Source organism: Ictidomys tridecemlineatus, chromosome 2, assembly GCF_052094955.1.
Source record: "Ictidomys tridecemlineatus isolate mIctTri1 chromosome 2, mIctTri1.hap1, whole genome shotgun sequence".
NCBI lineage: Eukaryota > Metazoa > Chordata > Mammalia > Rodentia > Sciuridae > Ictidomys > Ictidomys tridecemlineatus.
Genome location: NC_135478.1, coordinates 169897509 through 169922624, shown reverse-complemented (window position 1 = coordinate 169922624; position 25116 = coordinate 169897509). Strand labels below are relative to the sequence as shown.

Sequence of the window (25116 nt, the reverse complement as noted above, 5' to 3'; positions counted from 1 at the left end):
AGAGTTACCTTGTTACTCTGGAATGCTTCATATGTCTTTTTGAGAAACTCTTCTCTTCACTGTCACTAACATCTACTGAATTTATCTCCCAAAACCCTGAAGAACTTTGTCATGGAAAGATTAAGAAAGAGGAGAAATCTTCAAGGTGATACAGAACATATACACAATAGGTACACAATTATCCAAATATTAGGAATCAAAACAGCCAGCCACTCATTTATTCAACATACTGAGTGTCACCTGAGAGAGGTTGGGTTGCAGGCTCTGGCTCTAAACCACTAGGATTTGAATCCTGTTTTCACATTTATCAGCTACAAACCTTATGCAAGCTATTTGACTTTTCTCTGTCTTGTATCATCATATACAAGGTGGGACTGGTAAATATAGTATTTAGCTCCTAGGGTTGGTGTGAACATGAAATGAGTTTATACATGTATGCCTGTTACATAAAAATTGCACAACAGTGTAGGAATTTTTGTCCATTGCTCATAAAGTAGAAATTATTCTTATTTGTAATGTTTTATGTATCCACTGACTTGTAAAACTTACATTTAATTCATATCACCCCACAATAAAGAAATGGGTTAAGCAGCAGAAAAGCAGGCAGAGATCAAGAAAGAGCAAGACTGATTTGAGAAAACAGTAAATTTAGCATTTAATAGAGTAGCTGCATCCCCAGACCTGAAGACAACTCATGAACTTCTTGAAAGAGCACTATGTGGGGTTGAGATATCTCAATTCCCATATGGAAGGTACTTTGGTATTTAACACTGAGACTGACTTTTACCTATTGTAAAATTTTTATGTATAATACATATTTATTTATTTAATTGTATTGGTTCATTTTTGTCATACATGAAGATAGAATCCATTTTGAAATAATTATAAAAGCATGGAATATATCTTCTTCTAATTCAGACCCCAGTACCACGGCTTTCCCTCCCCCAACCCCTGATCTATTCCTCTATTGATCTTTTTGTCCTTTACCTACAGTTATATTTTTAATCAGTTTTTTGTGAATGTACATGTTGGTGAGATTCACTGTGGTATATTCATGTATGTACATAAGAAAGTATTTCAGATTCATTCTGCTGTCTTTTCTTTTGCTATCTTCTCTCCCTTCCCTTCATTCTCCTTTGTCTAATCCAATGAACTTCTATTCCCCAACCCCTTATTGTGGGTTAGCTTCCACATATCAACTAAAGCATTCAATCTTCGGTTTTGTGGATTGGCTTAGTTCACTTAACATGACAGTCTTCAGATAAATCCATTTATTGGCTAATGTCTTAAAGTCATTCTTGTTTATGGCTGAGAGATACTCCATTGTGTGGATATATGTCACATTTTTTTATCCATTCATCTGTTGAAGGGCACCTAGGCTGGCTCCATAGCTTAGCTATTGTGAATTGTGCTGAAATAAACATTGATGTGGTTGTATTACTGTAGTATGTTGATTTTAAGTCCTTTGGATATATACCAAGGAGTGGTATAAGTGAATGGAAGAGTCAAATGGTGGTTCCATTCCTAGTCTTTTGAGGAATCTGCATACTGCTTTCCTGAGTAGTTGCATCAATTTTCAGTCCCACCAACAATGTATGAGTGTTCTCTTTTCCCCACATCCTCACCAACATTTATTTATACTTGTATTCTTGATAATTGCCATTCTGACTCCATGTAGTTTTAATTTGCATTTTTTCTAATTGCTAGAGATGTTGAACATTTTTTCATATATTTGTTGACCATTTGTATTTTCTCTTCCTCTTGAGATGAGAATTAATGAAACATTTTAATAGCAAACATGGCATACTTAATCCAATCCTTTTTCCTTATTTTTTGACATAAAAGTCACAGTTATTGACATGGATATGAAACAATGGAAGACATACTGCGGTAAATAAATACAGAGATGAATGAGTTATTTTCTATCTGAAGAAACCACAGTATATGGAGTTGGCCTTCACTGGCTAAGAACACTTGCTCTCCTTAACTGAATACTATAAAACTGTAGATAAATTTCCCTTGAGTACCAGCACACACACAACACCCATGAAATAAGCATTGATATTTAATGGGGTCACATTAGTCCAGGTTGAATGTATGGTGAAGAAAAATATTGGGATAGAAACAAGATTATTGTAACAATTGCTTCAGGTTGCACAGGGGGATAGCAGAAAGTTCTGAAAGGAACATCTTTGGAAGAATAAAAACTAATGATGTTGGAGGTGAACTACATACAATAGGCACAACTAGAAATAAAATTGTTTTGAAAAACTAGTAAAAGCATATTTTTTGGATCATTAAGAAAATTCATTTCATTAAGCCATATTTCATATATGAAGCCCACCAAAGCATGCCATGATTACAGTGGATAGAAAGCAGGAAAAATAATGACTCAATCTTAATGATAACAATATCCTCCTTTATGTAGCTTAGAGCCTATAATTCTGGGACTATAGCAGTGGCCTCTAAGGTTAGGGACACACATGACAGAAGGTACACAATGCAATCTAAAGAATGTAGAACATTTTCTAGGAGTTTTATTTATTGCTATTTTTCACATTATAGCATATATTTTGTCTAAATTTTTGAAACATGTCATAAAACAGTATAGTACTTCAAATACAAACACTCTTATAGAATGTTTTAACAACAGAAAGATGTATTGGGATTGTTGCAGAACATGTATTTCCTGATAGGAGTGATTATATAGCAAATAAAATGGCATGCTTGAATATTATTTGTCTTTCAGTAAGGGATTTACATAACCACAATATAGCATGGATTATAATTTATTAACTTTTAATATACAATTACAGTTGCCACAGAAGCAGGTGTGTACTAGAGTGACATGGGGTGATGAGGAAGGCAGTTGATTTTCATGACAAGCCTTTGTTATTATTTTATTTTTTACCCTGTTCTTACATTATTTAGGCCTTTCAAAAAAACCTTATTATTTTCTTAAATTGATTTTAAGGTGATAGTTTTGTCTTGTGATAGTGGTTATCACGTGCTATTATCAAGTGGTACATTAATCAATCTGGAAGCTAGACAATTATTCAAATTGGTGTTTTCTAACTACTCATGTCTTCACAATAATCCAGAATATTGGTTAAAAATACACATTTCTAAATTCCTCTACTTAAAGAGCTGGGGTGGGGCCCATAAATCTATAATATTTTAAGCATCTCAGATAAATTATCAGGATTAGGCAGTCTTGGAAAATCTGACTCCTGAATAAATTTATTGAAATTTTGATGGAGACATGAAGTTGTTATTTTGACAAGTTTTCCATGGCATACAGGAGGTTTATCTATACCTGTTAGCATACGAAATTTAAAATCGACATGACAATTTTCTATTATACATATTTCATTCAAGTATAAGATGAATAACAGGTAGTAAAAATGTTGTTGTTTTTTTTTTTTTTAAAGAGAGAGTGAGAGAGGAGAGAGAGAGAGAATTTTTAATGTTTTATTGTTTAGTTCTCGGCGGACACAACATCTTTGTTGGTATGTGGTGCTGAGGATCGAACCCGGGCCGCACGCATGTCAGGCGAGCGCGCTACCGCTTGAGCCACATCCCCAGCCCAGTAAAAATGTTCACATGTTTTTATTTTGTTTTATGTTATTCAAAGCTCACCTGACATAATACTTCTCTCTATCTGCAGATAGATGAACTTTTGGATGACCCCCTTTAATCACAGTTCCAACAGGAGGAACAACTCCCTCCTCCCATTGGCTATTGTATTCTCAATCTTATCTATTAGCTTCTGCTTCTTGCTTCACTTCTTCCTACATTTTTCAGAGCCTGTTCCTCCTGATGGGGTCCACCTATTTCAATCCTAAACGGGGCTAGAGCAATTGAACGAAAAGGACACTGAATGTCCGTCCTTCTACTTTGGTCAGTGTGTCTCAATCAATCCCTATGCACACTTAGAATCACCTGGGAGATAAGTAGGCCTTTAACACCTCCCAGCCCCAGTCAAGGGGAACTGCTGTGACTAGGACACAGATGTCAGCACCTTTTAATAAGAGTGATATCTCCAGCTCATGGGCGAGGAAACTGAAGTTGAAACAGATTGTTTCCTCCAAATTATATGAAAACTAAGTGTTGCATTTAGGAGTCCAAGATAACCCTCAGTATTCCCAATCCCCTTTTTGTCCCTGTATCTCTTTAAAATATGAACAAAATTTTATCCATTTTAACTCCATTTGCAATTCCAGTAAAATCTCCCCCTTATCATTATACATATACACAGATAAGAGACAGAGTGAGACATATATATCTGAGAGAGAGTGAGTTTTAACCTGTCCTAAGAAAATAATATTTTTCCTAGATACTTTGGATTATCTCTTAAGTTAAAAGGGACTTTTAAAGGACAAATATAATCTATAGGTATCCCTTTATATTGTGCTATTATTCTTTCTCCCCTTCTGCAAGGAAATCTCAGTAAAGAACAGCTTACACCTGATTACTCATTTCATGCAGTTGTTACTCCCTTGTACTAGGATATTTACCTTCTTAAAGGTTACCAGCAATCTCTTAAATAGCAAATCCCCTCTTAAGAAAATATGTGTGGAGTGCCTAATATTTACTTGGCAGCAGGGATAAACATCCAATTAATATCTCACACTCTCTTCCAAGAAGAAAAACAAAGATAGAGGCCAACGATATCATATGTGAGGGTGTTTTAGGAACAAAGTGGAGACACACCCATTCAAGGAAGTTTCTTCAGGTGATTTGATGTCTAAGCTGTCTTGTTTTACAAATAGGACTTAGCTAGTTGAGGAAGGGTAAAGGCAGTCAGAGCATAAAATGAAAAAGTGATATAACTAGAATACATGTAATGATGTTCTTCACAAAGAATAAAGGCATGAAACATTGTGACAAACTTACTAATCTACAAATGGTGCTATACTCATAGAACTGATGAAATGTATTTGGGATTGAATATTTCTAGGGATGGTGAAGACTATGCTCATTTTCATTTGCTAAAGATTTGGAATTTTGACAATATAAATTTAGTTCCCAGTCTCTATTTCCTTGTGGAAAAATTTGGAATGTTATTACCTCTCTGTGGCTTCATGAGGACTGAACATTATGTGCTTTTTGCCCACAGAGACTGGCACTTAGAACATGCCCACACGATATTGTCCATAAATAGTTGTGTCATTACATAGTAATTGTGGAAGTAGTGTTTGAATTTATTTAAGAAATTTAGGAAAGAAACAGGGAGGTTTTGGCAGGCAAAAGTGATTAATTAAGTCTATTCAAGTAGTAATAGGAGATTTATGGGGGATATGGAGAAAGGATTTGAAACTACTTAAGAATAGGGTTTGTGAATTTCAGAATATAGATTTTAATAAAAAGTATGTCAACAATTCATGAATCATTGTGATAAAGAAAAATTAAATAATGGATTTTTAAAACAATATAACAACTTATAATGTACTTATAATTTTAATCAAAAATAAGCATTTATAATTCTTTAAGTTAAGCATATTTTACATAATCAAAATTTAACATTACACTAATCACACCATAATGCTGCTCCTTAGTATTGTGAAATTGATCCTGTTTAGAAAGTACTTTTTCAGACATAGAAATATTGATACCATATTCTACTTCTTGCCAGGATCAATTGCATGCCCATCACACTGTTGACAGCTGGAAGAAAACATGTACAATTATTATTTTATTCCAAAATGTCTTCCTAAATGTCAACAGTGACATTGTCAATGACTTTATAATCCCTAATAGAATTACTACTTTGCAATTCACAGGCCCACTATACTAAAGTCATTCATACTTCAGGAAATCTGACAACTGATTAAAATAATTGTCTTGTTTATCTAATTATTCAGTAAGTCATTACTTAACACATACGGAAAGCCTCTGTATAGTTTCAGAGCATATTACTGTACTGAGGTCATATCCAAATACTGCTCACCATTACACAGTGTTCTCAGGGCAGCTAGAAAGATTGTGCACTATCACCTTCCTATTGACTTGATAACAATAGGTATAGAGAAATCAGAATTAGGTCATACCTCTCCTAAATCATATGTCATTGGCAATTTATATAATGGCTATTTCAGTGGAGTATCGAATATGTGGAGATCTTTCACTGAGTTGAGTAGATACTTGGAGGAGAGAAATTATGTATAGTCAGCTTATACAACTATTTCAAAGGATAGTACTCTGCAGAGTAACAGAAAAGAGATGGTTACAGAAAATGTGAACGGGGTCAGAGGAAGTACTTCAGAAGTAGTAGATTTTTAAGTGATGTCAGGTAATGCAAATAACCTAGCAGTGAAAGATAGAAAATGTTTCCATGAGAAGATCAGAGATGTGGGTACCCAAATTATAACTGGAGTGGATGGATATACCCAGAAACAGGAACACTTCTCTGGACTTGGGATGTAAGAATATATGGTACTGATGCAGGCATGTTAGTGAAATTGGTTTTTAGAGGCTTAGAGAGTTTTTAAATCAGATATGTCTTTTGTTTGTGAAATGTGCAAAGAAATCACAGTTCAGAGTGAGAAGAGATGGATGTGTTGAAGATTTGAGAAAAGCAGGAGAGCTGTGAATTTTCATCACTGAAGGTGGTAAAAGTGAATTTATTTGGGATCTATAGTCTGATGTGATTACATTGAGCTACGATTTGAAAACATGGTCATAAATCTGAACTGAGTCCAGAGCACATAATTGTGTTACTTTCAATAAGAACACACTGCTGCTTAAATGCAGCCACAGATTCAGTGACAGATTCAATGACAGATTGCTTTAATCAGGACTGAGTTCTTTATCTGAATTTGAAGGAGATGGTGAGACAAAGAGTGAACTCTATGTGAACAGAGTAACAGTGATGGACAATGAAATCCTATCAGGATGACATTAGAGAACTAATGGAGAAAGAAAGAGAAACACGGTCTTTAGCATAATGATGTGGAATAAATAAATATTTTGGATTAAGTTGGATAATAGAGAATATGATATTTGGACACTAGATTTTTGAAGTGTTATGATTATTGATGATGTTACAGTCTTGGGTGTGACCATAGGAATGGGTGTCTGGAATAGGAAGAAGGACAAAAGAGCAAGAATATAGGAGTTAAAAGAATGATCAGCCATGATAAATGTTGATAATTTCTGTGAAAATTAAATATGCAATAAGATGCCAGGAAGTATGTAGGAAAAAAAACTCTGGAAGCCAAAAATTAAAATCATTAAAAGATTAGGGGATGATAATAAAAATAGGTAAGGATTGTTAAAATCTAATTATACACACCCCAAAGGGCAATAATTTGTAAAGGAGGAAAGAGATGTACACTGTGCAAGGAAGAATTGTAGAAAAGGTAAGTCACTTAGTGCCTGCCTCAGCTTTGACAGAGTGTTTGTGCACATGGTTGTGTTCTTCAGGGACATTTCCATTAGTGCACAAAGGTGAAAACAATATGTGGTAGGAGAGCAATGAGGAGATACATGTAGGCCCTGTAGAACTGGAGAAGATGACAGGTATGAGAAATGCAAAAGAGAAAGGAATACTGGCCCAAGTGGAAGAAAACTTTGTGAAAGTGTTGGCATTTGTTCACCATGCTTCATGCCAAGACTATGCAACCTTTTCCCACTCTTTCCCATCTATAAACATACACCAATTATTTACCATATCTCCAATGCTCATTCTTTTACAAAGTCTTCTCTTACTGGTCTACCTCACAAGGACCTTGTTGTTCTCTGAATTCGTATGGAGCTGATTAGATGCACTGTGCATGTTAAGAAAAATTTTAAAAAAACTACCATATATTATTCCCTACAATTTTTTACTTATATCTCTACCCAGTTGGATTATGGGTTCTTGAAGAACAAAAACCATATTTTATGCTTCCTTAAATTCTACCAAGTAATCAGAAGAGTGGCCTGTGATAGTTAAGTGTTGCATAAATGCCTATTGAATTAATATTACCAATTAGAATAATATATATGCTAATGACCTTGGAATTAAATGGAAAATACCTCTCCAAAGACATTGAATCAAATAAAAATTAATCCTGTAACTCAACAAAACATTGTGGTTTGCAATTTAATTTAACCTACCTTTTTTCATTCTTCAAAAGGGAGAAAACATAGTGAAGGAAATTTGAAAGCCATTTCACCAATACACCATCAATATAGATTTCTCTTGCTATATAATTTCATTCATCACTGTCACCAATGTCAAGCACTTAAAATAGAATGTTAGCTCTTTCTTAATTTTCACTTCCATACTCAACTGAAGTGCATACATTCTCCCATTTTGATTTATGAGTTACCATTTACAACAGTTTATTTGCAAATGCTTTATTGTCTGGACACCATGAAAAATGCAAGAATAACTTCTAGTATCTCTGACATGAGTTCTTTTTGTCCTTACCTGATGACTTCCAGGCAGTAAGTTTGGTTTTGTGTTTGGTTTGGGAACACTATTCAATGAGTTTCCATGCCTACAAAAAGTGTTAAAGAAATTTTTGAAATATTTATTTAATCTTTAATGCAAGTGATATATTTTAGTGGTTATGTACATAAATAATAAATGATGCATTAGTTTCTTTTATAAATCAATAGGTAAGCCAACACTACATAATGCTATATTTAAATAGTCTATTAAGTATCTCTTAATAGCCTCCTAGACATTATAAATCAGAATCACTTATGTTCTTAAGATTAATAGAAGTGTTTATTATTAATAATCTCAGATACTATCTCTTCTAAATAAAGTAATAGATCTTGATGCTGTTCTAAGTAAAAGTTTATATATTTCATTTGGTTTCTTGAAACATGATATTTGTTCTCATCCCTGGGACACTTATGCCTCTTATCATTAAATGACTTGAAAACAGTATTAATTCTATTCAATGGCAGCAGAAAACTCATACTAGGTCATAATGAGCATTTGTAAATGCAATTCTGCTCTCTAGTATGCCTCTATAATTGAAATAATATTAGGTAGTCAATAAATATTGATGAATTAAGCTTGGGCTACTTAAAAAATTGACAAAGAATTTAAGGGTGAAATGTAACTTCTTAAAATGTCAATCAAAATCTTGTATTTCTAAATTTCATGTCTATTGAAGCATTTAGAACCAGCTTGTAAAAACTAAAATTTCTTTCTTTAAAACATCAAATCTGCTTTTACCTTGGTACCTGCCCTGGCTCCTTGGCAGTGAGACTTGGTTGATGCTGCTGATGTTTGTGACAGTGAGGAAATAATCTTGAACAGGCAGGAACACTAAAGTAAAAGGAGATTGGGTGGGGAACAGAGAAGACATTTACAAAATGAAATCAATGTGCTTGCTTTTTTATCAAATGTAGTTACCTGCTTCAATCATACTAGCATTGAGTTTCCCAGTTAACCATTCCCATGCAAAGAACAAAAATACAATTTAATCTATTAAATATATGCCAGTTAATAAGAATTTCTTTTGAATTTTAAAATGAACATAATATACTTAATTTTATAAGGATAAATAAATTAGTTTTATAATTCTATCCTTCATTTTAATAAAACTTCCATAAAAATAATTATTTGGGGATTGCGTGGTATCCTCAAAACCCAGAAAATAGCTTTTTAGATGTTAAAAATATTTCAGAATAACGTTTCTACGTTGAGGGGGAAGTATGGGATATATATGACATTCCATATCGGGGGAGAAGTTTCTAGTTAATAGATACTGTATTTTAGCACTTCAACTTCTGTCATGCTTGGTTGTAGCACATCTATAAGACCCCTCTATGATAAGCTAGTTTTAAGACCAGGAATTTCTCATAGTGAAGAAGTGGAAAATTTTTAAAAAACACACTGATTGTACTTTCTTAATTCACTAACTGTTTTTTAAAATAATAAATTATTTATTCAGGCAGTTGATACTACCATTACAAATCCACATAATATTCTAAGGTATATGTCACCTTCAAAACAGAAATTTAAGTTCACGGAACTACCTCCACTTCATATAAAGGTCACAACCTCTTGATGGTCCTTCCTAAACTTTTACTTTCAGGCTAACCCATATTACCTTGTGGAATCTACACTCCATCCTCCAGGATAAGAACCAACCTTACTAGTAACTAACATTACTTTCTAACATGAGTAAAACTGTAGAGTTCATATTAACCTATTTATGTTCCATTCTGTGCTTCTCAAAAGAAAAGCAAATCACTTTAAACTACATTTTGTCTTTTATATTTTTCCATTGGCTCTTTAAAAGCCAGCTTCAGTAGTACTTCGTCCATGAAAATTTCTTACCGAATCCTTCCACGTGAGTTAAGTATATTGCAGAAACATGTTTAAATCCTAATTAGCCCCCTATCACTTTCCTTTATAATCTAATGTAACTATTCATTTTCCTGTGTCCTTTCTACCAGAGATGGTGCTCCTTGAGGGCAGGTATTATCTGTTATCATCTCTGTATTCTGGCCACCTGTCACAATATCTGAACCATAAGAATTTAGGCAATAAGTTTTAAATGAATTTGATCCTCCTATAGTTACTATTGCAATTCTTTATCTTTTGAGGACCTCTATCTATCCTTAGGTAGGTAAATATTGTTTACATATGTACCAACTAAATTTTATTTATTTTCTGTAGTATCTTTCAAAATTTCATTTCTTTTTTCCTTTTTATTTTGTTGTTGTTTTGTTTTAAAGCTTGTATCATTGGATTGATCACTTAGAGAAAGAGCATTAGCTTTTGAACCAAAACATCCTGAATCTAATATAAAACAGAAGTACTGTTCTCTCCAGCTTTGTTGCGATTATCAGCGAGGATAACATTTACCAAGCACTAAAAGTAATAGGTAAATTTATCTCAACCTTTTCTTTCCACTTTCATCCTGGTCTTTTAAAGCCATTCTTGATGTGTTTTATGAGACTCAAACAAATTCAAATGGAAGCAAAACTAAAATCTTACTCTTTGAAGAGGCACCATGCACCAACATAGAGGCACACCATAAAAAGAGCTCCTGTTAGAGTTAATACTGCAGGAAACCAGTTATCAGGGCTCCAGTAATATGAAATCTTCTTCAAGACAGAAGTAGTAATCTGAGTAATACAGGAAATGTTTACTAAACATTAACAATGCCATTGACAAAAAATATATAGTATTCTCTGAGTTTTTTCACATATCACTGTTTACTCTTTATTATTAAAATAAGATTTTCATATAAAAATTTAAAATATTTTCACTTGATATTTATTTGAAAAATTAAAAATCCACGTACAGTAAAATACAAGGGGTATCAAACTAACTCCTCTTTATCACTAAAGACAAACAAACAGTTCTCTTTAGAAGTAAACATCTTTGTTCATAACATTGCATCTGGCCAGAACCCTCTTTCCTGCCTTTCCCCCATGGTAAGCATTTGTTCCATATCAGTGTCATCCTCTGCCTTTGCTTTTACAAGAACCTTGACTTTGGGGGTAGAATTGCCTTACCCACTCTCTTTGCTCCTATTTCTACTGTTACATCTAGAATATTTTACCATATTTATTAGTTTTAATTCTGAATTTTCCCTCTGAGAAGTAAACTAACTATTAAAGAAGGACCATTTCTCTGCAGCTCTTGGCACAGAAAAGACATTAAGGGAGTGTTGGCTAAATGACAGGTAGAATGAATCAGCAAGATGTTTACAGGGTGAAGTATTATTTTAAAAATTAGTCAGATCACTGTTTCCCTTTTCTGCTTCCTATCATAAAAGCACAAAAAGGCTTTTTTCCTAGGTGAATCCCCCGCATCATCTCAGGGGGAACCACTTAAGAAGCTAGTAATTAACACAAAGCTTGCTATAGAGTTTAACCTGGTGTCCCTCACTAAGGAGGAGTATGTTCCCAGCAGATGGCGGCATAAGACAGGAGAAATTCTGTGAACACATGCATTACATGTGCCATTGCTTAAGGTAACCTAAGTCAGGAGACTGGCTTCACAGAAATGAAAAATAAATAAGTAAATGAAATTCAAAGGTGTGGGGAACAGACCTTTCCAAAAAGGATTAACAGTGGTGGTAGCAGAAATAGTACTATTTACATGATGCAGTGAGAAGAATCCTGATCACTTTCTTGATTGCTGTAGTTGTAGAGATTAAGTATTGTATGACTAAACATTCTATTTACAGTACAATGGTAGGGGCGTGCTTAGACAAGAAAGATCAAGAAATCAGACTTGTCTCCCACAATGTTTGTTGAAATACTCTACTCTTATTTTCCTAAGTAAATAATACTCTATTGCATTTCCACATAATAAAAAAATGAAAAGGATGACAGACAACCTGATTACCACCTAATCACCTAGCTCTGTTTTCAGCTCCTTAAGAAATAATACCCTTACCAAGTGCAAGTGGGAAGAATACCATTACTAATACAAGTGAAGAGACTACAGTCTGCAGTATTTCTTCCTTTCTTCCTACCTTCCAAAAATGTTTGCTGAACACCTACTATATTCCAAGAATTGCTTAATAGAGTATAGAACCTTACAACCCCAAAGGATAGGGTTGGCATGCATTTATTACCTACCATGTGCCAGGGTTTGTCCAAGTCTTTAAGCTATTTCTGTTTCCCTTAATACCCATTCTGAAAGAGAGGTGTTTGCCACCAGCAGTTTACAAAGGAGAAACGAAGGCCCAGAGAGGCTTGGTGTGTTACCTGGAGTTCTACAGCTCCAAGGGGCAGAAATGATGTTCACATATATATTTGTATATCTTCAAGCACCAGGTTCTTTCCAGCTTTCTATGCTACCTTTCCCCCAAACTGAGGATATTGTGAGTTTTAAGAAAAAATCAAATCTGTATCAAAGGGTTGAGGTACTGTTCTGTAAATCACCACAGTTTTCATGTAAAAGTCATCATACAAGTTTTTGTCCATGAAAATCCAACTGTACAGAGTCAATTGAAGGCACTGGAAAATTGCTTAGAAGCTGGATGAAAGAATCATCCTCACTTGTACTTTTTTTTTGTCTGATAAACAAGGGTATATTTTCCTGTTTCTCTATTATTCCCCATCTTTTTCTCATGTACTTACACAAAACATAGCTAAAGCTTTTATTATAAAAGGAACATTTTTTTAACATTTCAAAGCCTAAGACAAGTGGGGATATTACTTTGTTGCTGCAATAATATAAAAAGAGCAAAACCTTTCTACAGGGATTAAATATAATATTAATGGATTATATTTACATAACATGTTTATTACAAGAGCTTTCATATCTCTTGTTTCATTTGATCTCTATAACATCTTTTGTACAATAGATACAACTATTCTAATCCCTCTAGTAATCATATACACTGAATAAATATTTAAACGTGTTTTATGTGCAGGCTTGGTATTTGCAAGCTCTCTCTCTCTCTCTCTACACCCTTTCAATCAGTGATTCAAAACAATTTGAAAAAACTGAATTTGGAGATTAGCATTTCATACACTTGATGTTTCCATAGCTTATTATTCCCTTATGTTTTAATTGCTTTTAAGCTCTTTGGAGCCCCCAGAGGATAATAATCATAAGGACAAAGGCATTTGCTCTTTGTTACTTCTTGTAGTTCAACCTGACTGGACTTGCTGCCTCTGGTCTTTTCTTCTCTATTTAATCCTTGACTCTGCTGGTCTACTTTCAGTTTTGAAACTATCTGGCTATGTAATATTTATAAAATGAAGTCCAAAATCCATGGCATTGACTCTGGGTCCTTGTCAATCTACCTAATCTATTTACCTAATCTACTTTTCTGGCCCTGCATCTGACCACCCTGCTTCATGGACTCTAGGCACCCTTGGTTGTTCATCTTTGTGAATAATCCATATGATCTCACATCTGTTCCTCCATTTCCATCATTTATGAATATCTTTGATTCTTATTCTGTTCATCAAAGGTCTACATCAAATTCAAGTATCCTTTTCTTAGACTTTCTCTTATTCTTCAAGCCAGATTTTGCTACATTGTCTGGCCTACATCTGTTTACTCTACCTTTACAGCACTGGTCAAAATGACTTGCAATTTGATTCCTTGGATATAAATCTCTATACTTACTATGGCTTATAAATCTTTTCAAGATATGACCCCTTTATTCATCACTTCATCTCACTCTTTTTCTCCCAACTCACCATACTGATCAGAGGATTCCTCAAACCTGAAGCATTTTCTCTAGTCTCTTTCATAGTCTCTTTGGTTCTACTATGTCTGCAAGCTTGAGAAAATTATTTAAATTCCTGAACTCTAAGTTCTCTCTTTCACAACATAGCAAAAAATAGTTAAGACTTTGAATTTGATTAAATCAAGTGATGGGTTTATTTAATGTAGAAATTTTATGTATGGATGGGCTTATACACAAATTTCATTATTAGGAAATTTTGTTCAAATATTAATTTTATTATTTTCTCCTAAGGAAAAACTATTTAAATTCATTTAAATTATATCCTAAACCTTCTGAACATCATTTTTAGATCATGTGTATGTTACTGTACAAATTGCACCTTTTCACCCGTTTTAAATATGCTATTAAATTCAGGCTGAAACTTTTTTTTCTGTTGCTTGCAGGTTTGCCCAAACAGACAGCACAAAGATACTTACACACTTTGATGATTGAGCAGTTACTCCTCTCCTTTAGGATCATGAGGAGTAATGAAATAAATGGCTAAGGATTGACGGGACACTGGAGTTTGTATGTCATTAGACATTTATCTCACCATTAGGTAAATCACCAGTGAAAACAAAAGAATTTCCCGTCTGTCATTTGGTCACGCACTAAGCTCCTTACAGCTGTGTGCAGTTAATTTTGTTTGATTCATAACCTTAATTACTAAACTAGTTATATTTTACAGAAAAGACAATAATGATAATCTTCCCTGTCATGACAGCTTTCGTCAGTGGATATTAGTGTCACAGCAGATGTGCAAGGCTATAACCTACTAGAACACAATATATGTTATTTCTACTGACGTTCCAATTATTTCATTTAACTCTCACTGAAGATTTTCTTTAAAAGATCGTCAATAAGAAGTTCCAATTCATGTGTGTATGCGCTGTCTCAAATACTTCAAGTTAAATATGGACCAGACTTCTATAAGAAAGGTTAAGTACTTTTTAGTAATAAAACACTGATAATTTAAGCAGAAATGCTAGTTTTGCCAACTTACTAAAGACAATTATGATTTAAAATTAATATTGTAAAATAAGTTTTAGAAAAAAATTAGTAATATAAAGAAAACAAGCCATATTTTTCCCCCTCAGTGCAGACTATGCAGGAGAACCAGAGGTTTTGTGACTATCTCAGCAATCACTTAAGCCTGAATATTTTTAAATAATAGATTACTGTCTTCAATCAATGAATTAACATTTATACAACAATTAATACAATACTAGTAAGGATAAATGGCATCCTTTATTGGGCATTGAACTAAGAGGGCTTATGAAATAGCTGTTAATAATTGGAAATGGAGGCTCAAACGTGGTGATGGCTCAGCACAGGTTTACAATTTTGAGCTGGGATCTGAGCCAAGACCTGCTTCATTCTCATGGCCAATCCCTGCTATACTACTTGGGACTTGAGGTTATCTACTCTCAAATGTAAAAACTGGTTCAATAGAGTCTGTAAAATGAGACTGTTACCATTTCTTTCGCTTCAAACTTTGGGTTCAAAATGGCTTGGTGATACTATGAATGAAAAAATATGATAAAAGTTTTAGAAATTAATGTCTAAAGTGTTTTGTGAGCATTGTTAGTATATCAAAAAAAGTCAGCTGCTTTACTTTTTTTTGAACTCTGATATTACTCCTAAAACTTATTATTTACTTTCACATCCTAGGTCCTAATTCAATTAATATGTCATCAAATGAAAAAAATACACAAAAAAGAAAAAAAGAATATGGAAAATTATTTTAAAATATGAAGACAAAAGTTTAAAATAATTTATTGTCCAACTATCATTTTTCTACAATGGCAGAACAATTAGCAAAAAGACATTACATAATAAAGGAAAATAAAATGATCTAAAATAATTTTTTAAATCTCTTTAATCCTAGTGATTTGTCCCACTTTGATGACCCACATTATTATTCTCTGAAGGCCATGGAACCTTTTTATTTGTTGTAAAATGTTAAATAGATTATTGGCTTTTACTTCTCAGATTACTTTTTAAAATAAATCATACTATGTTCTGAAAAAATTCTATTTAAAAATAGTATTAAATGTGATATCAATGCACTAAAATGTATAAGTATGTAACAAATATGATACAAATTCAGAATCTGCATCATACACTGAGCATTGCTTTATACTTGCACTTCATGCCTGGCTACTTGTTAAAGTTAGATCCAATGTCTTCCCACATAAGGAAAATCATATGTGGATGGAATATATATATTTTCAACTTGAGAAGGTATTACACTTTGTAGGAAGTTCAGTTTATGTGACCAAGCACAATCTTCAGTTTTACTGGGGGAGGATGGTGATTTATTTACAAAAATTTTATTTCCTAAATGAGATAAGCCACCGAACAAGAGACTAGTTAGTGTAAGTAATGTTCTCAGTTTTGTTAGGTGAGACACTATTTTCCTTAAAAATAAATTCTAGCTTTGCTATTGAGTAACCCAGGAATACATATTTACTTTTATGCAAAAGAGTAGTTAAACAGTCAGAAAAGAAAATTATGTACCAATATCCAGAATATATTTCACTTATAAAATGTTAGGCTGATGTTCTCCATGTTGGTTTTCCTTAATGTTGTCTACACCTTTTCAAATACCTCCTTCCATAATTCTTATAAGTTATTCTGTATCAATTTCCTACTGGGAGTTTGATGGACACAAAGACCAAGAAGTAAATGAATATAAAATATGATTCTATTTATTCATGGAACCTTTAAAAATAGATTGGCTGAATGCGGCATAATAAACGTAGAAATAAATGCTCATACAGTTGCATAACATGTCACTTCTTAACACAGCGGAAAGTGAAATGGCAAAAGAGTCATAAAGAGATTTTATTCCAAGTAACACCTAAAGAAAGAAGGGTGACTTGTATTACTCAGATTTTTGTTACCATTTGAGAAAAACAAATTAGAGGAGGAAAGATTAATTTTGGCTCACAGTTTCGGAGACTTCAGGTCTTGGTCACTTGGCTAGCGTAAGTAATACTTTCCTATGATGGTGGGCAGCCGGTAGTGAAGCAGGCTTACTGTGTGGCAGCTATGAAACTACAGTGTTGGGGGGTAGAGAATGTGGGGTAAGAACAAGAAATGCCCTTTTAGTGTAAGCCATAGTGATCTATTTCCTCCAGCTAGGCCCCATGTTCTAAAGTTTCCACAATCATGCCATTGCCCATGGACCCATTAATTCATTAATGATGACCACATTGATGAGGTCAGAGCCCTTATGATCTGATCAGTTTCTGAAAGCCCCAGGTTTGAACATTTCTGTGTTGAGATACAAGCCTTCAACAGATGAACCATTGGTGGACATTCCAGATCCAAATCATAACACTGACTTAGCTGCTTAGTTCCCATGTCTGAAACTTAAGACAGAGGTAAATAGTGGAATGCTTCCAGATATGCAGCAGAAGCCTCTCCTCTAGGTCTAAGGGACCTGTTATTGTTGTTCCACACAAAGATAATATATATATAATCCCAGCGATGTCAATCATACATATGTCCTGCATGCTCTGATAGAACTGATAAAAATGGACAAGCTTCCCTTGAATATGACTCTTTATAGCCTCCAATTTCTGGCCAACCATAAAGGTATTACATTCATCATCATTGAGCCATTAAATCAATCTTCTTTACTAATTTATTTTTAGAAATAACTTGAAATAAAAGAGGCAGATTTGTTACACTTCTGCTCCACATCTTAAAACATTATAATCAAATATATTTTCTGTTATACCTTTTATAAAAATAATGTAAATCAATGCTGGGTGTGTGGGAGATTTATTTTTCTTCAAAAGGGGTACATGAATTAATCTAGTTTAGGAAATACAGAAATAGTAGAATTGCAGTACAAACATGGCCTGTGGAAACAGACCTAAGCTGCGCTTATGATTTATCACAATATGGACAAGTCAATTTCTGTTTGGGACACTGCTGCCTAGGCAGTAGGGTTGCTATGAGGAAAAAACATACCTTATGGGAGTTTGTATCATTCTGTAAGCTATCAGTTTGTGACCATTATTAACACTGTGCCTCTGCTGCTATTTTAGTCATCATATTTGAAAAATACAAAAAATAAGAGGAGTTTAGTTCAGGAGTAAAAGATGTTGGTTAATCCCAGCGATGCCACAATGAGCTCCACTTTCTAGACTGACAAAACAGAGAGGATATTAAATCACAGCTCACAAGTAAGATATTGCTGTAGTCTCTGCTGTAGTTTTACCAAAAGAATAGATTCAAGTTGGCAGAAAGTGCCTGTGGCTTGTAATAGGTACTTTGACCTTTAAAAATAGCCATACTACTGAATTAGTCTTTGAAGTAAAGGGTAATAATGTAGAATACATATTCCTTTCTGTTTCCATGGCTTCATTTTTGCCTATTAAACTTAAGAATTTGTTAGTCTTACTTTTTTTTCTACCTTCCCGAGTCTTCTTAAGAGTAATAAGGACAAGCCCACTAGTCTACTTGTAAACCAACTCTTACGAATGGGGGGAGAGAAAGGAAGAGAGAAGGGAAAACATATGGAAATGGTAGGAGACCTTCAGTGATACACAAAATTATAAGAGGTTATGAGGGGCAAGGGGGTGGGGGGAAAAAAAGGGGAGGGAATTGAACAACAGCAGAGGAGGTAGAGAGGGAAGATGGGAGGGGAGGGGAGGGGAGGGGGGATAGTAGGGGATAGGAAAGGTAGCAGAATACAACAGTCACTAATATGCCATTATGTAAAAATGTGAGTATGTAACAGAAGTGAGTCTGTATTATGTATTTGGGGAGTTCAAAACCCAATTGAGTCGAATGTATGAAAGATGATATGTCTTGAGCTCTGTAATGTTTTGAACAATCAATAAAAAATAAAAAATAAAAAAAAATAAAAAAATAAAACCCCTGGTATTAGTATTTGTCAGTTTCATGGTATAAATATTTCTACCATAACCTGTTTTCTTTTCCCTTGAGTACTGGGAATTGAACTCAGTGGTAGTTCATTACTGAGCCACATCCCAAGCTCTATTTTGTATTTAGTTTAGAGACAGGGTCTCACTGAGTTGCTTAGAGCCTCACTTTTGCTGAGGCTGGCTTGGAACTCACAGATCCTCTTGCCTCAGCCTCCTAAACTGCTGGGATTACAGGCACATAACCCATGTTAATCTACCAAAAAATTTAACAATCAAACCATAAGCTTTCTGAGTAGCACTAGGCTTTCATTACTAGGCTCCCATTAGCTGGAGTGATTCTGCTCCAGTACACCACTAGCTAAATTCTTGACTGAGAACAAAGTACCAGGAAGATTGGATTGCAAATTGGCTTATGAGTTATACAATGGTAAGGACTGCTCTTTAATGAGGCAATGCCAGCTTGTAAAAGTAGTGAACCTGCGCAGTGAGCACAACAGTGGAGTGAGCATATAACATTATGAATCTCTAAGCTGCCATTGTATCTTTGGGATTAGTCTTTAAAGTTCCGATTAAGTAAAAGACATGGAAAAATCACAAATTTGTCACTCTGTGAACCTAATGCCTCTTCAGTTCTTCACTGACGGGACAAAATTCTTTTTATTATACTTATGCACATCATGAAATATGAACGTGTTATCAGGATGAACCAATGAAAAGATTGACAGACATTTTTTATAGGCTCTCTCCTTTCTACTTTTCATGTTGAAATAAAGGTCAAAAACAATTATAAATTAGAATGACTTAGAGTCTCTGCCGTCTTCCATATTGTCAAAATGGACATTAGTCCTGGAATTTTTATTATGGGCTCAATTTGCTACAAACAGATCATTTCAGGAATTTTGATTCATCATTCCTTAGGGATTATGTTTGCAGGAAACGGTGTCTAGCCAGTTACCTCATTGTCTTTTTCGACAATCTTGATTTAGAATTGGAATTTCATTCAGTTCATGAAAGATAACTTAGTTTCTTTTTTCTTCTCTACCTGCCCTGAGAGTGACCTCTGAATAAGCAGGTATAGGTTCAAAGACTAAGGTGAACCAGGAGATAATGATTTGGTTTATTTAAGCTAGTTTAGGTTTTTATTTATTTACTACTAGCTTGTTTAACTGTTTCTACATTTAAGATGAAATGATTTCCTCCTATTTTTCTTTTTAAGTGTCAGGTATTATTTTACCAATTCTAGTGTCAAGAAGAGACTGACAAATGTCAATATATTTAATGAATATTCTACATAGTTTTTTTTTTCTTAAGCTATGTGTTAGTGGCTTATCTTGCAGTGTTTACACTAATGGAAATATATTTTGCTTATGGAAAAGTTTATACCAATTCAAATGTAGTTGATAAACCCATTTTTAATTGGGGTTTCATAATCCAGGTTCCATGAATGGATTTCACAAGCTGTAAAGTGTAATATAAAGTTGTGTACACACATATATGTAGGCAATGTACTGCAGTGAGGGACTATATTTTTCATCAGATTCTGCAACAGTTCATGAACCCCCACCTCTACCAATTAAGAGCTATCACATAACTTTCTTATAACATATGGCATGAGTCTTTTGACTTATCAAGTACCATAGTTGGCACTGTAAAATATACAAAGGTCTTTATGGAATGCTTTCAGCAAATTATAGTGTATGAGATACCCTATTCTTTTTCAAGAACCTACAAGAAATTTTTGTTGAAAAGTTTGTCCTCCAGCTGAAGATGTCTTCTATAATGTTTATAATACAATTGATCCATTTTTAATTACTTTGAGCTTTTAATCATCAGGACTTTCTCTAAAATTTACAAGCCCACACCATTAAAAATCTGGTTTAAGAATTTCTATTTTTGTAAGGGGCTTTTATAGTTATATTTTAAAAGCAGTTAAATTTCTGGTGGTGTTCTTTAACCACTTAGAAATGTTTTTATGTTTTCATATCTAATTCAACATTCTAAATTGAAAGATATGCCTTGTAATAATTGTAATAAAACAGTCTATAATTTTAATGACTAAATTTTAAGAGAAATTCTTTTTCCCATGATATATTATAAAAGTACACATTATAATACACCAATTTCAAACAAAATAAGATGGTAAATTCTATTGCTTATGTATATTTGAGATGTAGCGTTCATTTCAACATGAAAGTCTTATTTCAAGGCTTAAGTCTGGATTATTAAAACAAGGCTGTGTTCATGTACACTACTTCCTCCATCCACCAATATTCCCTTCATGTTTTCTTCATCCTCATTCAAACATCATAAACATATAGAAATATCTGATCTTGCCATCCTTATCTTGTACTCCCTCTTTATATCCTCCCTGATTGGAAAATAAAGTCCACCTCTCAGATTGGTATGCAGATGTTTTCAAATTTTTGCCTTTACAGTCCCCCCCCATTTGCTGAATAAGAATGTTTATTATTTAGACCAAGTTAGATATTCTATTATTTATACCTGGAAAGCTTTTCTCCAACTTATTCAAATTTGTATACCAACAGGCAGACCAAGATTCAACTATATAGTTGGTAAATAGATAGGTGGAGACATAAATGATAATTTTATTACATTCCCAATTATAAATAATAGCTAGTCAGTAATAGATTTAATAAGCTTTTAGACATATTAGATTTTTAGAAAACTATCTTAAAATATGTAGGTGTGCTTCTGTGTCTGTTTACTCACTCTCAATCAGGTGGAAGTTATAACCTACTTTGGTATCATTTCTCCTTGCTGCACAATGGTCAAGTTGAACTATAGACTTTCTAAGGTTTTTTCTGGTCTGGTAATACTTTTTGCAAGAAAGGCACATATATGTCCCTGCAGAGATGTATGCATTATATAAGTATACACATAAACATTAAAGCTCATATGGCTTATGGAGGAAAGCATTTATTCCTTGGAAATAAATTCATAAGTCACAGGTTAGTAATCATTTCCAGACAGCCTTAATTGGTCTGCCTCTTTTAGTAAGCCTAATGTACTTTGCCAAAGGAAGTGTATGGATTACAGTTCCACTTAGCTCAACTACAAATTTAAAACTCCTTTCACATTTTGCTGCAGAATTTATTTATGTTTTATTACAATGCCTTTTGCTTTGGTAGATTTTGCCTTCTTAATCAGGAATTTGGATGGTGGAAATTCATGTGTTAATGTAAGTTAAGATTTTTCCCCCCATTGCAGTACAGGCTAAAATAATCTCTCCCAAAGGAGTAAAATCCAGCCCAGAAGATTGACTCATAATAGGGAGTTAAGGTTCATGTTCAGCCAGAAATAAAAACAATATATTTTAACCCTTTGGAATGTTCTTCTAACATCTTACAATATCACCAACAATATAACTGGATTTCAGGCAAATTTTACTTGACTTATAAAATTATTTGAACACATATTTGTTGAGTATGAAAGAAAGTTCCATGATCAATTATGCTGGCCTAGGCAGAAAGACTGAGAACTAATTTAGTGATGACCAGAAGACTATTCATGTTTAAAAGCAAATTATAGAATTTGGCTATATAAGAGGTGTGACAGAAAGCTCTAAAGTAGATAACAAATGTTGAATGAATAAGAGAGTACTTAATTTATGAGGTATATTTGGGGAACAATTTACCATATCAAACAGTAATAGTTTAACAAAGTACATAAGCCATCATATTATTTCCTTTTCTGCCATTTTAAAACTATTTTGTGATATCTAAAATGTATATCACAGCTTAAAAAATATAGTAATTCACCAGATACACATCACACGATTTAATGACCACAAGTTGTGCCAGATTTAATTTTTACTTTTACTTATTCCTTCCCACCTATGATTATTTTGGAGCAAATGTCAGATTTCCCATTATTTCATTCTTAAATAAGAAGTTCTTATTTTGAAGGTATTTAAGATTCTAAAAATTTTATCACTATTTTTTTTATTTTGGTCCTAAAAAAGCCTTTTCTATTCCAAAATTATTATGATAGTCTCTTATATTCTTTGTAATATTTAGTTATTTTATTTAGTTTTGTCATTTAAATTTACAATTCATTTGGACTTCATTTAAGTAGAGGATTATTCCTACCTTGTATATACCCATACTGATTGTCCAATATAACTTTGTGAATCTATCATTCTTTTATCATTGCTCTGTAGTACATACATACATCAAATGTCCACATGAACATGTACAAAATTTGATAATAACTGGGCTGTAAAACAAGTCTTAAAAGATTTTCAGTGGATTGAAATCTGTCTTACATTATCTTTGACCTTAAATATTATATTAGAGCCCTGCATAGTGGTGCATATCTATAATCCCAGCAACTCGGGGAGCAGAGGCAGGATGATCACAAGTTCAAGACCAGCTTCTAAAAGTGAGACCCTGTATAAAAGTAAAAAAGGCTTCCCCTGTAGCTCAGTGGTGGACTGCTAGAAGTTCAATGCCCAGTTCCACCGGTAAATTAATAAATAAAATAAGTAAATAAATAAGTGATAAATAAAATATAACTAGAAAATGCCTGGTATCTTTAGAAGTTAAGAAAACAGGAATATTTAGAAATGAATGAATGGAAAGACTACATAATAAAACTGAGATATAACAAAACCATATATAAAAGCCATAAACATACTCCTAAACACACATTTATTCAGTATAGAATGCTAGATTGGCAGTTACTTTGCAACTTGAACATTTTCATTTTTCTGGCTTCCCATTGTAAAGTTATCTATTATGTAGACACTCTTTTGAAGGAAATATCTTTTTCTTGATAGATTTTCATATTCATGTTATATTTGACTTTATGCAGCTTTTCTATGTGTTTAAATATAGATTTCTTTTTTTTTTCTATTAGTTTTGAAAAACAATTAGACACTTTTATGTCTTTTGTATTTCAGATCAACATAAACTAACTGTTCTTCTCATGTTTATGTCCTTGCCTTTTTCTAGTATTTTTTAATCAATTTTTTCTTCAAACATCATTCCAAACAGTTTCTTCTGATGGATCTTCAGTTCTTAATGGACTCTTAAGCTATTTATAATTAGCTATTAAGTCAATTTATTATCATAATTTCATGTATTAAGTTCTTAGATATATTTGATCTGTTTTCAAATATTCTATGTTATATTTACAGTCTCCAATACCCTGGTCAGATTTCAAGCTTGGTTTATGGTTCTTGAACTTAATAAACATAATTATTTTATGGTTTGTTTTTGATAATCCATCGCTATATTTGTGTTTCTACATTTATAATTGTATTACTTCTTGGTTTTAATATCTTCTCATTTACCTGGCTATGTTCAATCCTGTGGTATATCCACTGGATTCAAAAGTTGTTAGAAGTAATTGGAAGCATAGAATATTGTTACTTTCCCACAGAGATCATTTTAATTTGCTTCTTTTAGGCATATGAGAGAATTACCAGTCCTATGCCATTTTTATCCAATTTAATTTCTTTTTATCAAGGATATTAATACTTGCATTATAATGATTTTGCATAACTAATACAAAACTTCTTGACATGAAGTCAAGCAATGGAAGAAATTTACTCAGCAAAGGCTATATTAATTCCAGCATATCTCTTTGGGTTAACTGAGTTAACTAAAGTTAGTGAGGACATGGACATGAATACCTAGTTGACTACTTTAAACTCCACCTATCTGAAATCAATGAGGGTATACAAAAAGACCAATTCTATTGCATAATTGATTTTTCTCTTTATTTGCATTTTAAAGATTACAAAACAGGGAGCATTTGTCTTTACTTCTTTGAAATGGTTATAACTTCCTGTCATTGGTATTTATACTTCTCAGCTTTACAGTCAAGACATTCTATGTTTAATAGTTTACGTGTTTACCATAATCTCCCTTTTTCTTTACTACTGAGATATCCTTTTTATTCTGGCAATTCTAGCTTCACTACCTTCTCAACATTTCCCAGAATACATATTTTTCCCAGGGTAATCCAAATTTTTTCTTCTCTTTACATTAACACACACACACACACACACACACACACACACTACTATCTGT

At 33.3% G+C, this 25116-nt stretch overlaps 1 protein-coding gene across 1 annotated transcript in view; it reads right to left on the bottom strand.

Moving 5' to 3' along the window:
* Nucleotides 1-25116, bottom strand: part of LOC120891565 (cadherin-related family member 4) — a 143629-nt gene that overhangs the window by 32788 nt on the left and 85725 nt on the right. The window contains exons 19-21 of the mRNA XM_040290880.2: nucleotides 10952-11082; nucleotides 9179-9271; nucleotides 8417-8486 (exon numbers count right to left, since the gene is read on the bottom strand). Of these exons, the coding sequence (XP_040146814.2) occupies nucleotides 8417-8486; nucleotides 9179-9271; nucleotides 10952-11082 (294 nt within the window). The remainder of the gene's footprint in view (nucleotides 1-8416; nucleotides 8487-9178; nucleotides 9272-10951; nucleotides 11083-25116) is intronic.